At 33.9% G+C, this 12,298-nt stretch overlaps 2 protein-coding genes across 2 annotated transcripts; both read right to left on the bottom strand.

Annotated features, from left to right (window-relative positions):
- Positions 1-1,521: 1,521 nt before the first annotated feature.
- LOC120342541 (uncharacterized) lies at positions 1,522-4,482 on the bottom strand. The gene is made up of 6 exons (XM_039411418.2): positions 4,324-4,482; positions 3,768-3,898; positions 3,123-3,205; positions 2,846-2,926; positions 2,697-2,780; positions 1,522-2,523 (listed from the first exon to the last, which is right to left on the bottom strand). Exons 1-6 carry the CDS (start codon positions 4,480-4,482, stop codon positions 2,366-2,368), a joined length of 696 nt encoding a protein of 231 aa, XP_039267352.2. The 3' UTR covers positions 1,522-2,365.
- Positions 4,483-7,362: 2,880 nt separating this feature from the next.
- On the bottom strand, positions 7,363-9,696 carry LOC120342545 (uncharacterized). The gene is made up of 6 exons (XM_039411422.2): positions 9,564-9,696; positions 8,995-9,125; positions 8,800-8,882; positions 8,523-8,603; positions 8,380-8,463; positions 7,363-8,220 (listed from the first exon to the last, which is right to left on the bottom strand). Exons 1-6 carry the CDS (start codon positions 9,660-9,662, stop codon positions 8,063-8,065), a joined length of 636 nt encoding a protein of 211 aa, XP_039267356.2. The 5' UTR covers positions 9,663-9,696; the 3' UTR covers positions 7,363-8,062.
- Between the last annotated feature and the right edge of the window lie 2,602 nt (positions 9,697-12,298).

Raw genomic sequence — 12,298 nt, forward strand, 5'->3', positions numbered from 1 at the left:
ATCATGTTCCACTTGATGTTCACATGTTTCATCATTGTTTTACTCCTATGGACCTTTCCCGACCTTTGACCCCCAAAAAATTCTTCCCATACTTTACCATTGCAAACTTTTGGGGCTATTTTAAAAGTGCTTTGGCGAGTTGGCGCCTGTAAAATAGGGTATTTGTTTCAAACCATCATTATGATTTATCGCATACAACAATCTGATTTTTAAAAGTATCGGTAAAGAATTTTAGCCTAGTCTATCACAGATATTTCTACACTAATTTTTTATAACATTTAATTATTTACCGAATAAAACAAGGGTCGTCACAGTTGCTTTGCTGTACAGAGGGTGGCTGCATTGCATCATTCAACAAAATTTAGCCATTTTATCTTTTCCAATTATTGGACACGTCAGTGTACATAGCGATCGTTTCGATATTATGTTGTTATTGTTCATGTTCTTCTCCGTCACCATAAAATCGTAATTTGATATTACCACCATAAATTGATTTTTTGCCAGAAGGCTATTACTTTTATTTATTTCAAGAATTTCTGTGGACTTCAAGAGATTAGTTTTTTATGTGTCAGAATAAAAAATAGCGACACCTTGTGACGTGTCCATATATTTGAGCTCAGTTCTCTTGTTCTAAACTAGATTTTGTCAATGTTCAAATATCAAGTTTGGAGACAATAGATTTTTTTTCCGCTATCGAAGACCGAACGCGTTAAATGTTAAAGAAGTTTTAATATATTTTCTTGTCATCGACTAGTCAATATATCATATTCATGATATCCAAATGACATGTGCAACCCTTTTCTAAACCTATGGCTGCTTCAACCATTAGTCTAACAATCTGGCTTATTCAAGACAGCAATAATTTGAGATTGAGTCTACACAAATTAAATGTGTTAATACGCCAAACGAGCAACCGATTTCTAGTTGATCAATCGCCAAATAGCCTTGCGCGGTATTCGTCGGTGAATGATAATATGATGGAAATCGTTTAACTCTAAATTATTCATAGCGAAAGTCATAGCTATTTTACTGATTTTTATTTCCCTTCTTAAGTCAAAAGTTTGACAAAGATTGATTTGTACAGAGCGTAGTTTACTTGCGAATATATCTCAGGCACGCAAAATTTATTTCAAGAAATGTAATGATAGAATGTAACGCATTTAGAAAAAACTGTGCAATTGATGAATATTTACCTAACAGTACCACAATCAACATTATATCGTTTTTATTTCATATTTATTTTGAGAATTTGTGATAGAGAAGTGCATGAGCTGCGTAATTGATGATATCCCTGTAACGATTACCCCAAGTTTTATGATCAACGTTAATGCGTAACGAACGAAGAAAGCAAAGATTTAGCACCAAGACAGAAAATTTTATGAAATGCGGTTTCATACAGGAACAGAAAAACCCCTAGCTTTTATCATTTACTACTGGACCAATGCTACTTTTTTGCTACCTGAAAGTCGGAGATTTTTTGACAGTACTGTAAAATAAAAGGTAGACTAATACTTCGTTTTGATCTCCGTGTACATATATTTGAGTCATCACTCTCTTGTTCCTTGTCGCATCCATGTTGTCGTATGCGAGTTGTTAACTCGATCGCGTTGCATTAATTTGCAGCATCGTAATAGGATCTTTACACTACTACTACCACATAGCGACCCTGTTCAGGATTATACTTATAGTTTGTAGACTACCTTGATTTTTAAAGCATATATTATATACGAATATGGAAGGTAGGGTACACATCAATACTTTTAAACTGTTTATTATAATATGAAGTATTAGATTTTTATGGCTCTCTGTATATTGGAGTGATTATGGACGTCTTCCATCAAAATTCTACAGGTTAGGAAAGCCAAAAATGAACATGTTTATGACAAAAATTGGTTATGCCAAGTTTTTTTTTAATTAAACGATATTAAGAGCCTCTCTAAAATTATTTTGAAATCCCGGAGGCCGCCATTGAAATATTTTTTTTTTAAGTCAAAAAATCTTTTCTTCAAAACGAAATTGATCCCAACATAGTTTAACAGGAATTTTCCGTTCATTCTAATTTGGCATGGTCAGCAACATCGTGCATGTGGTGAATACAATGTATATGCACTTCAAGATATTTTTTATTTGTTTTTCTTGTTATTCTTAGATTTCGAAGTTTAAATGGTCATTCGGGCATAAAACAAACCTGAGTATAAACATTATCAAATATGTAACGGACATTACCATAATTCTTCAACTTAGTTAATTCTACATTGATCTAAATATACACTTTAAGTCACATATACAATTGAAATTATTTTTATGAAAGTTTTCCCAAACATTGTTACAAACACTATTACAAGCATGAATGTTCAGATTCGGGTTAAGCTAACAGATAATCCGATGGAATCAGGTCACCACACCCGAATGTCACTAATGTGTTTGGGTCGATTCCTTGCTCAACTGCAAAAGTTTTGAGTTCTGAAAGATTGTCATCGTTTATTGTCGGCGTTCTGGTAAAAAATTGTAAAAGCCCCTGACCTGTAACACAACAACGGTGAAATAATGATAGTTATAAAATATACATAAACTGCAATCAGACTGGAAAAGTCAACTGCAGTTTTTTCGTAGCAGTTTTATTAATTTCAATAGGAGTAAAACAGTTATGAGACATGTAACCATATAAAGAGTCAAAAGTCATGAATATAACTCACCAGCCTCCATTGGAGTCAATATACTAAAGAAAGTAGAATAGTCGGTTGAATAGTCATGTGGATGGGAGTAGAACAATGGCTCTCCTGTAAATAGAAAGTGGATTTGCAAATTGCAATCGCAATTCATGCAATTCATGTAACACTTTTACCTTTAGAAGGAGGTCTTATCTTTGTGCCAACAGAAAGCTGTTCTTGATAAAGCTCTGTTTCTATCTTTTCCCAGCTTTTCTCTGAAAGAAGTTAAATGCCAATCATATGATCGTGGTATGATTAATTAATTCTGTGACTTCACTGTAATGAATATTGACAAGAACTACATGATACAGAATGATTGCTCGGTTCACTAGAAACTAGAACCCAATGAAACTGCCCAATTTGTACGCGATAACAATCTTGAAGGTGAATATAAATCACTGAAACTCTCACCAAACTTCTGATTATGCCAAATTTGACCCAGGTGGTCGCGGTATAAATCTTCTGCAAAGGAGTGAGGATTCTGTGATTTATTCCTGTTATGAAACAAATAACATAGGAATTTTAATAATTTATCTCGTGTAGATCGATATATCGTATTTTCCGGCGAATAAGTCGCTTTGCTAGACCCAAACTTATGGCCTGATTTTTTTTGGGGGGAGGGGGGTCGTCCTACAAGGCGAGTATGGTAATTTTCATTTTTTTGGTGTCGCCTTATTATGTATTAGGTAATGTTCTTTTATGGGGGACGCATTCGCGAGTTGAACACAATTAGATTAAAATTTAAAGACAGTTTGAATTCCTGTAGTTATCATGGATTGAATATTACAATACAAGAAAACGTCATTATAGGCTATTTCAACCAATGCACAAACGCGGCGACCGCTCAAAAGGCATTACATGGTAATTTGAGATTCCGATATTGTCGCGATATTATAACCCCGACTTATTGGCAGGTTATATGCAAAAAAACATTTTTTCAGGCTCAAAAACGGGCCTCGTCTTATTTACGGGGTAGACTTATTCGCCGGTGAAATACGGTATATATTTTATTTTTATCAACTAGCAACGTTGTTTTCCTTTTGAAATACTACTCACTTGGATAAGTTATAATAGTATAGACTCATCCCATTCTCTGTTACGTTGAAAGGTGCAACAACATGACACTTCCATAATACGTTCCAGGACGAGACGTCCACACCAAGTGTGAGAAACCAGACTCCTTGCAACTGAGAGTAAGATGGAAAGTGAAATACGTTTTTACGCTTAGAGTGCTCGGAGCATTGGGTATTTTTTATATTTTTCAAAACGGATATTTTGTAAACACGGGTTTGTTTCGAAGTATTCGTATTTTTTTTTCAGTAAAAAACACAGAAAAACTGCAGCGTTACGTAGCAATTACAACTCGTAATCGTTGCGCTCCATTCGTGAGACGGCGTAGGTCCATTACAAGATCACATTATTTTGTAACTGCCTCGAGTACGCAATGAAATTAGAAAATATTTTTTACAATTCTTATGATGCGATTCTTCGTGTCATTTTCAACATATTTCGAAGAAAGAGCAATAGTGTTATTGTCCTGGAGAACATCTCAGGTACAAAATTAGAGGTATAATACAATTAATGTTCAACAAATACTTTTTTATCAACTTACGCGTTCAAATTCAATATCATTTCCTGAATATATTTCTCGACTCCATGCGATAAGAACAGAATAATCAAAGACAAGGAAGAAGTTGACTCCATCATCCCAGCCTTGTGAATATCTCAATGCGAATAATTGCTGGAATGACAGTGCAGAGGGAAAAAACATATTAAATAGAAGCATAAATAGGAACATTATATAATGGGTCGTGATGCAAATATGTCATGATGTTTTTATTTTGTCTGCACTTTTTCGATATTTTTTGAGTGTTCACTAGCATTTCCTTTGAACACTGCTATTGAAACGCAGAAACATTATTTACGTTCTATCTTTTAAATTTGTGAATTACACTTATATACGTAGATTCAGGAAACAACTTTGAAAATTTAAATTAAAAATTTACATATGTATATTGGCGAAATTACATTCGGGGTTCATTTGCACATGAAGCTAAACTTATGTATGTCGCAAGGTGTGTTTAAAACGTAGAACCATGTCACAGCAGCCAGGTGTGTTGCAGAAAAAAACAGATGAATCTATATCGCATTTTCTAATTTCAAATTTTGTATGATTGATATATATATATATGTGGCTGGATATACCCAAAGTTCCGAATTTGACTTTTACCTACATATATATATATATATGTAGGTAAAAGTCAAATTCGGAACTTTGGGTATATCCAGCCACATACTCAACAAATACACCACGCTTTGAATAAATCAATTTCTGAAGTGTCAACTACACCTGATAATGTTCAATGATGAAAATCAACAAAAATCGTTGTAATATTTCCGAATCATATGCTGTGCCCACGGAAGATCGAGTAATGTCGCAACTTCGTCGCAACCGTGGAACACGTTTCAAAGAATTGTAAATCGTCAAAATATAGCGTTTAATACCATTCATTTTAAAAGATTAATGAGAGTTTCAGTAATTTATTTTCACCTTCAAGACTGTTATTGGCTTATTGCTGTAGTTAGTTTCCGGGAAACCAAAAAAATCATTGTATATTAAGTAGTTCTTGGCAATTTTCATTGAAGTGAAATCACTGAATCAATCAATTATACCAAAAACGTATTTGATTGGCATTCAATTTGCTTTCAGAGAAAATCTGGGAAGAGATGGATACAGAACTTTATCAAGAACAACCTTCTGTTGGCAGTAACTTGGCGCAGAGATAAGATTACCCTCCCTCCCATGAGAATTTATGGAAGATGTAAAACCTGAATTGCGGTATTATACAAATCCACTTTCTATCTACAAGAGAGTCATGGTCCTATTCTCATCCACGTGCCTATCCAACCGAATATTTAACTTTCTTTAGTCATTTGACTTCAATGGAGAATGGTGAGTAATATTCACGAAATTTCCTCAGTAATTTTATCATGTTCCACTTGATGTTCACATGTTTCATCATTGTTTTACTCCTATGGACCTTTGACCCCCAAAAAATTCTTCCCATACTTTACCATTGCAAAACTTTTGGGGCTATTTTAAAAGTGCTTTTGCGAGTTGGCGCCTGTAAAATAGGGTATGTGTTTCAAACCATCATTATGATTTATCGCATACAACAATCTGATTTTTAAAAGTATCGGTAAAGAATTTTAGCCTAGTCTATCACAGATATTTCTACACTAATTTTTTATAACATTTAATTATTTACCGAATAAAACAAGGGTCGTCACAGTTGCTTTGCTGTACAGAGGGTGGCTGCATTGCATCATTCAACAAAATTTAGCCATTTTATCTTTTCCAATTATTGGACACGTCAGTGTACATAACGATCGTTTCGATATTATGTTGTTATTGTTCATGTTCTTCTCCGTCACCATAAAATCGTAATTTGATATTACCACTATAAATTGATTTTTTGCCAGAAGGCTATTACTTTTATTTATTTCAAGAATTTCTGTGGACTTCAAGAAATTAGTTTTTTATGTGTCAGAATAAAAAATAGCGACAACTTGTGACGTGTCCATATATTTGAGCTCAGTTCTCTTGTTCTAAACTAGATTTTGTCAAAGTTCAAATATCAAGTTTGGAGACAATAGATTTTTTTCTGGTATCGAAGATCGAACGCGTTAAATGTTAAAGAAGTTTTAATATATTTTTTCTTGTCATCGACTAGTCAATATATCATATTCATGATATCGAAATGACATGTGCAACCCTTTTCTAAACCTATTGCTGCTTCAATCATTAGTCTAACAATCTGGCTTATTCAAGACAACAATAATTTGAGATTGAGTCTACACAAATTGAATGTGTTAATACACCAAACGAGCAACCGATTTCTAGTTGATCAATCGCCAAATAGCCTTGCGCGGTATTCGTCGGTGAATGATAATATGACGGAAATCGTTTGACTCTAACTTATTCATAGCGAAAGTCATAGCTATTTTACTGATTTTTATTTCCCTTTTCAAGTCAAAAGTTTGACAAAGATTGATTTGTACAGAGCGTAGTTTACTTGCAAATATATCTCAGGCACGCAAAATTTATTTCAAGAAATGTAATGATAGAATGTAACGCATTTAGAAAAAACTGTGCAATTGATAAATATTTACCTAACAGTACCACAATCAACATTATATCGTTTTTATTTCATATTTATTTCGAGAATTTGTGATAGAGAAGTGCATGAGCTGCGTAATTGATGATATCCCTGTAACGATTACCCCAAGTTTTATGATCAACGTTAATGCGTAACGAACGAAGAAAGCAAAGCTGTAGCACCAAGACAGAAAAATCTATGAAATGCGGTTTCATACAGGAACAGAAAAACCCCTAGCTTTTATCATTTACTACTGGACCAATGCAACTTTTTTGCTACCTGAAAGTCGGAGATTTTTTGGCAGTACTGTAAAATATAAGGTAGACTAATACTTCGTTTTGATCTCCGTGTACATATATTTGAGTCATCACTCTCTTGTTCCTTGTCGCATCCGTGTTGTTCCATGTCGTATGCGAGTTGTTAACTCGATCGCGTTGCATTAATTTGCAGCATCGTAATAGGATCTTTACACTACTACTACCACATAGCGACCCTGTTCAGGATTATACTTATAGTTTGTAGACTACCTTGATTTTTAAAGCATATATTATATACGAATATGGAAGGTAGGGTACACATCAATACTTTTAAACTGTTTATTATAATATGAAGTATTAGATTTTTATGGCTCTCTGTATATTGGAGTGATTATGGACGTCTTCCATCAAAATTTTACAGGTTAGGAAAGCCAAAAATGAACATGTTTATGACAAAAATTGGTTATGCCAAGTTTTTTTCCAATTAAACGATATTAGGAGCCTCTCTAAAATTATTTTGAAATCCCGGAGGCTGCCATTGAAATATTTTTTTTAAAGTCAAAAAATCTGTTCTTCAAAACGAAATTGCTCCCAACACAGTTTAACAGAAATGTTCCGTTCATTCTAATTTGGCATGGTCAGCAACATCGTGCATGTGGTGAATACAATGTATATGCACTTCAAGATATTTTTGTTTGGTGATTCTTGTTCTTCTTAGATTTCGAAGTCTAAATGGTCATTCGGGCATAAAACAAAGCTGAGTATAAACATTATCAAATATGTAACGGACATTAACATAATTATTCAACTTGGTTAATTCTACATTTATCTAAATATACACTTTAAGTCACATATACAAATGCAAATATTTTTTTGAAAGTTTTTCCAAACATTGTTACAAACACTATCACAAGCATGAATGTTCAGATTCGGGTTAAGCTAACAGATAATCCGATGGATTCAGGTCACCACACCCGAATGTCACTAATGTGTTTGGGTCGATTCCTTGCTCAACTGCAAAAGCTTTGAGCTCTGAAAGATTGTCATCATTTATTGTCGGCGTTCTGGTAAAAAATTGTAAAAGCTTCTGACCTGTAACACATCAACGGTGAAATAATGATAGTGATAAAATATTCATAAACTGCAATCAGACAGGAAAAGTCAACTGCAGTTTTATTCATTTAAATAGGAGTAAAACAATGATGAGACATATAACTATATAAAGAGTCAAAGGTCATAAACATAACTCACCAGCCTCCATTGAAGTCAATATACTAAAGAAAGTAGAATAGTCGGTTGAATAGTCATGTGGATGAGAGTAGAACAAAGGCTCTCCTGTAAATAGAAAGAGGATTTGTAAAATATCGCAATTCATGATTTGATCAAATCTTTACCTTTAGAGGGAAGTCTCATCTTTGTGTCTACAGAAAGTTGTTCTTGATAAAGCTCTGTATCTATCTTTTCCCAGCTTTTCTCTGAAAGAAATTAAATGCCAATCATATGATCGTGGTATGATTGATCAACTCTGTGACTTCACTTTATTGAAAATCGACAAGAACTACATAATAAAGAATGATTGTTCGGTTCACTAGAAACTAGAGCCCAATGAAACTGCGTAATTTGTACGCGATAACAATCTTGAAGGTGACAATAAATCACTGAAACTCTGACCGAACTGATGATTATTCCAAATTTGACCCAGATGGTCGCGGTATAAATCTTCTGTAAAGGAGTGTGGAATCTGTGGTTTATTCCTGTTATGAAACAATTACAATAGGAAGTTTAATATAATTTATCTCGTGTACCTCGATATATTTTATTTTTATTAACTAGAAACTTTGTTTTCGTTTTTGAAATACTACTCACTTGGGTAAGTTATACGAGTATTGACTCATCCTATTATCTGTTACGTTGAAAGGTGCAACAACATGACATTTCCATAATACGTTCCAGGATGAGTCGTCCAGGCCAAGTGTGAGAAACCAAACTCCTTGCAACTGAGAGTAATATAAAACGGAATATACGTTTTTGCGCCTTCAGTGCTTGAGCATTGGGTACTTTTTATATTTTTCAAAACGGGTATTTTATAAACACGGGTTTGTTTTGCAGTATTCTCGTCTTTCGTATTTTTTATTTACATGTGTAGGGTAACACGGAAAAACTGCAACGTTGCGTAGCAATTACAACTCGTAACTTTGCGCTCTATTCCTGAGACGACGTATGCCCATACAAGATCACATTATTTTGTCACTGCCTTGAATAAGCAATAAAATTAGCAAGTATATTATATAAGGCTTATGATGCGATGCTTCGTGTCATTTCAACATATTTCGGCGAAAAATTATAGTGTTATTGTTCTGGAGAACATCTCAGGTACAAAACCAGAATAATAATATATACAATTAATGTTCGACAAATACTTTTTTTTAACTTACGCGTTCAAAATCAATGTCATTTCCTGAATATATTTCTCGACTCCATGCGAACGATAAGAACAGAATAATCAATGACAAGGAAGAAGTTGACTCCATCATCCCAGTCTTGTGAATATCTCAATGCGAACTATTGCTGAAATGACAGTGCAGAGGAATAAAACATATTAAATAGAAGCATAAATAGGAACATTATATAATGGATCGTGATGCAAACATGTCATGATGTTTTTATTTTGTCTGGAAGTTTTTGATATTTTTCGAGTGTTCACTAGCATTTCCCTTGAACACTGCTATTGAATGGCAAAAACATTATTCACATTCTACCTTTTAAATTTGTAGATTACACATATATATATATACGTACATTCAGTAAACAACATTGAAAATTTAAATTAAAAATTTACAAATGTATATTGTCGAAATTACATTAGGAGTTCACTTAAACATGAAGCTAAACTCATAGATGTAGCAAGGTGTGTTTAAAACGTGGAACAATGTCACAGCAGATTAAAACAGTTGAATCTATATCGCATTTTCTAATTTTGTATGATTGCCATATATATATATGTAGTTGAAAGTCAAATTCGAGACTTTGGGTATATCCAGCCACATACTCACAAATACACCACGCTTTGAATACACCAATTTTTGAAGTGTCAACTACACCGGATAATGTTCAATGATGAGAATCAACAAAAATCGTTGTAATATTTCGGAATCATATGCTGTGCCCACGGAAGATCGAGTAATGTCGCAACTTCGTCGCAACCGTGGAACACGTTTCAAAGAATCGGAAACTGGCAGAATACTTACAAATATTCGATTTGCGTTTGAAAATTCCATTAATCGTCAAACTATAGCGTTTAATACAATCCATATATATATAAAGATTGATGAGAGTTTCAGTGATTCAATTGGCATTCAATTTGCTTTCAGAGAAAATCTGGGAAGAGATGGATACAGAACTTTATCAAGAACAACCTTCTGTTGGCAGTCTCTTGGCGCAGAGATGAGACCACACTCCCTCCCATGAGAATTTATGAAAGATGTTACTAAAGCACGAATTGCGATATTAAACAAATCCACTTTCTATTTACAGGAGAGTCATGGTCCTATTCTCATGCACATGCCTATTCAACCGAATATTCAACTTTCTTTAGTCAATTGACTTCAATGGAGGCTGGTGAGTAATATTCATGAAGTTACCTCAGTATTTTTATCATGTTCCACTTGATGTTCACATGTTTCATCATTGTTTTACTCCTATTGAAATAAATCAAAATTGAGCAAGGATTCGATCCAAGCACGTTAGTGACGTTCGGGCGTGGTGACCTGATTTCATCGGATTGTCTGATTGTTTATGATTATTTAATATTAAAATTTTACCGTTGCTTTTGCAGTTGAGTAAGGAATCGATCCAAGCACGTTAGTGACGTTCGGGCGTGGTGATCTGATTTCATCGGATATATCTATTTATTAGCTTAACCCAAACATGAAACATCATATTTATACTTGTAATGGAGTATATGACAATGTTTGGAAAAACTTTCACATAAAATAGTTTCAATTGTAAATGTGACTTGAGTGTTTAGTTTGGTTCAGTTGAAGAATATGTTAGCGCCCGTTTTATAATCGATAATGTTTGCGGGCCAAATGCTTCCCACAAGGAAAATTTGTGCGGCCCGCGGAGAAGTGCCAATTGTGAATGCCATCCTTTACAATAATGCCAAAAAACACTTTAATTAACTAGTATTTTGCTGTGCATGTACAGAGGTGTTGATAATGTTTAATTGTTTATCGTCGAAAGAATATTTTTGGATCTTTTGTATAGTGCCCCCGCCAAAAAACGCCCTAGTCAACGATTCGTTTATTCTTACAAAAGCATAATACGCACGCTATAACCGGAGCACTAATATAGTAATATGATTGGATCATATTATTCACAAATCGAAAAGTTTGAAACATTTGATACGAAATTTTTGATGCAAAACAGTTTGTTTCAGGTATTTCGATGAAATCAACAGGCAGATATGGCCCTCAAATTCTAAATCTATGCTGTGGGTGAGATATCATACCAATTAGAAATCTTGGTAATTTTTCGTATCTAAAAATCATGCATCAAAGACAATGAGACCCATATACGACAAAATTTCAAAATATTGTGGTCAGCAAAAGCGTTCAATTTTTTATCAGACAAGTTATGATTAGTTACTTTTCAAAAAAACTGGAAATAGCCTATTTCTTGGAGGAAAAATTTTTTTAACACTGCAAATTTCTTTTTGGTTTGCACTTATAGAATTCAAGATTCTCACAACTTGACACTTTATGGAGCATAGGGCACGAGAGGATAAAATATTCAATTAATTACTTACAGCAACTGGGATTATAACCCTTATGAATATTACAGTGATATAATTAGTCATTGTCACGTGCGCACTACGTTTTTATTCCATTGCTGAAAACAAGACAAATTAAGACCATAGTTTAATAAATAATGACGAATCTTAACAATAAAGGCAATATGCATTATTTGAATATTTATTTTATATCTAAAGCTGGCGGAACCGAACAAACAAACTGTGGAAATACAATTGATTTCTTTGAAGCAGGAGTTCCTAAACCGCGGGTCATATCCGGCCCGCGTAACGATTTAAAATGGCCCGCCGAGCTCAAGCGAAATGGTGTTCAACAGATTTTGTTTGTAAATTTTTGCGATCTACCGCCTATTGATATGT

The sequence above is a fragment of the Styela clava genome, chromosome 3 (genome assembly GCF_964204865.1).
Source record: "Styela clava chromosome 3, kaStyClav1.hap1.2, whole genome shotgun sequence".
Classification (NCBI taxonomy): Eukaryota; Metazoa; Chordata; class Ascidiacea; order Stolidobranchia; family Styelidae; genus Styela; species Styela clava.